General features: G+C 33.8%; 1 protein-coding gene across 1 annotated transcript in view; it reads left to right on the forward strand.

Annotated features, from left to right (window-relative positions):
* Nucleotides 1-2,784, forward strand: part of LOC119589416 (WD repeat-containing protein 43-like) — a gene marked incomplete in the record, with an annotated part of 18,183 nt that overhangs the window by 4,810 nt on the left and 10,589 nt on the right. The window contains 6 exon segments of the mRNA XM_037938026.1: nucleotides 187-360; nucleotides 494-738; nucleotides 864-1,100; nucleotides 1,670-1,825; nucleotides 2,074-2,242; nucleotides 2,624-2,767. Coding sequence (XP_037793954.1) covers nucleotides 187-360; nucleotides 494-738; nucleotides 864-1,100; nucleotides 1,670-1,825; nucleotides 2,074-2,242; nucleotides 2,624-2,767 — 1,125 coding nt within the window.

Genomic DNA, 2,784 nt, shown 5'->3' on the forward strand with positions numbered 1-2,784 from the left:
TTCCTCCAGTTTAGTTGTTTGTAAATGTGTCTTCCTTTATGGTTTCTATTATTTGCAAGAAATTATTATTTCTCCTTTTGCTGATTTTATTGATAAATCAGAGAAGTATGACATTGTGTAGATAAATAGTAAAAAAAATTATCAACGTTTATTTTTTTGTTATATGTCTCTATTTCCCTCCAACAGGGCATGGCGAGAGATAAACAAGTGTGCTTCTCACCTACGGGTGAGAAGCTGGCACACAGTGGGCTAGATGGTATATTACGAATCTGGAACACTGTATCTGGAGTCCTAGAGCATGAGTACCAGCCAGCAGAACACCTCACAGCAACAACCTCTTGCATCAGATATTCACCTCATGTATGAATTTTTTTTGTGTGTGTGTTATTTGTTATAAGTTCAGAGGAAAAGCTTGAGTTTAAAACAAAATCTGGTGTTATATAATATTTCTGTGTATAAATGCCATTCCATATTTTTTTTTTTTTCTTTTCAGACACCCAAAAACAATAAAGGCCAGAAGAATGAAGACACCAACAAAAATAGTTTAATAGCAATGGGAACATTAGCAGGAACCATTATACTCTATAGTCCTGAGAAAAGGGAAGTTATAGCCACACTTGAGCATGGTCCTCCAAATGCTGTTTTAGATATAGCATGGGGAGGCCCAAGAAAACTTTTTTCAATTGGTGAAGATAACATCGTAGTCGAGTGGGACATCGTCTCGGGAAAGAAAATTTTGTAAGTTTTGTGAATATGGAAAATTTCTAGCGTTGTACACCATAATGGCTTCACATGAAAATTATCAGAGTATGGAGTTAATGAGTAGAAGGGTATTGGTTTTGAAATGGCATTATGTTTTACAGGTCTTCACCAGTAAGTGGAGGAACTTCACTCTGCTACATTGACAAAAAGACATTAGTAGTTGGTCATAGAAGCATAGAAGTTGTGTCTTTGTTGAAGAATGAAAGCAGGGTTAAGGTCAAGAGAAAATTCACAGGCCACATGTCCCTAATTACACAGCTTCTCTCTGTTTGTCCAGAAGAAGGTTCACCCAGATACTTTCTTTCATCCTCTGAAGATGATAGATATTTCTATGCATGGTAAGTTGCCTGAGTATTGTGCTGGAATGATAATGTATAATGCACTAACTTTCTTAAATAAAACTTGGAGTAGGAATATTTGGTAGTTCTAGACCTGAATTCTATACTGGAACTACAGATTGTTTAATGGTATATGTTTGGATTTATGGAATTATCAATTAGTTGAACATCATAAAAAAAAAATGGTAGAGAACATTATGAACAAAAAAAAAAATTATCTTCTAAAATAAGTAAGGAGTGCATATCCTTTTTCTTAAAATTATTTTTATTTGTATATAAAAAATAATGTTATATGGTATTTCTTAAAGTATTGCCCACCTTACAAACCTTTGCACTGCAGCTGAATGAAAAGATACTAATAGTAAAAGGCCTCCCCTTTCTATATCAATCACACATTTTTCTGGTATTCACTAATTGTGTATAAAGTAGCAGAGCTAATCAAATGTTGAGATTAGAATACTAATGTACCTTTTGTGTTTTTTGTTTTTTAACATGAAACTGCTTCTAGAATGAACGGAGGATGAGCCATTCACATTCTGTTATTTTGACACCTGTCTTTTTTTTCTCAGGGATTTACAAAAGGAGGACTCTGAGCCTGTTGGAAGTTTTATGGTAAATGACACAATTTTGTCAGTGGCAGCAGGAGAAATGAAAGAAAGTACAGTGTTAATGGCAGCGGTTACCAGCAGAGGTGTCCTTGTTCTCTTCAGACAACACTTAAATGGGTAACTATTTTGTAAACATTTTTAAATGCAAATTAGATTTCTTAGCCGTTTTCATGTTTCAAGAGATTATTTTGATTTATGAAAGGAAACGGGTAATTACAATGTTTATTATCATTATGTTGTGCACAAGTGTTGAATTGTGTCCTCTCTGTCTGTAACCCAATGTCAGTGTATGCTGGACTGAACATTTCAGCTTGTGTAAGTCTAGTGAGTATGTTGGCAAAATTTCAAAAGTGTCTTTTTTTCAGAAATGTAAAGAGGCAAGCAGTTAAATCAATAGGAAAATTGAAAATATCTGCAAAATCCAAAAGCAAGCCATCAACCATACCTATTGTGTCAGCCTTCTTTTGTAATGACAGTACATCTCATATTACCATTGCATATGGCACTTCATCAGTTCTGAAGTTTGAGAGACTAGTAAGTAGATACCTATTTTTCTGTTTGCTAAGTCTGAACTAAGTTTAACATTTTAACTTTAAGCCAAATCATTAGCACACACAAAATATTTTCTAAATCTTTCATCCGTGAAGAGGAGGAGGAGTTAGTGATGTGCGAGATGAAATATAAAACTGGATTTTTCTGAGTTCATAAATTTCGAGTTCATTACTACAATCTTAAAATTCTCAGATATGCTCTTGACAGATAGATAGGGGAAACTTTTTTACTACTTCTTTCAAACAGTTGACCTTTTAAGAACAAATGAGAAATGTCTTATTGTAATATGTCTTCTGTTAATGTTTTGTGTGTACTTAGTGTTTTAGCATTATTGTGTGATAATGGTATTTCTGCTTATTTCAGAGTGTAGAAGAAATATTGGCCCAAAAAGAGATTGTAAGAGAAGATCCTAACAAAACATCTGTCACAGAAACCTCTTTAATCAAAACAGTGACACCTAAAGTTACAAAAAAAGCTACCATAGTCAGCCATTATACATCACTATCAGTAAGTAACAGTTGTGG

The sequence above is a fragment of the Penaeus monodon genome, chromosome 25 (assembly GCF_015228065.2).
Source record: "Penaeus monodon isolate SGIC_2016 chromosome 25, NSTDA_Pmon_1, whole genome shotgun sequence".
In the NCBI taxonomy this organism is placed as follows: domain Eukaryota; kingdom Metazoa; phylum Arthropoda; class Malacostraca; order Decapoda; family Penaeidae; genus Penaeus; species Penaeus monodon.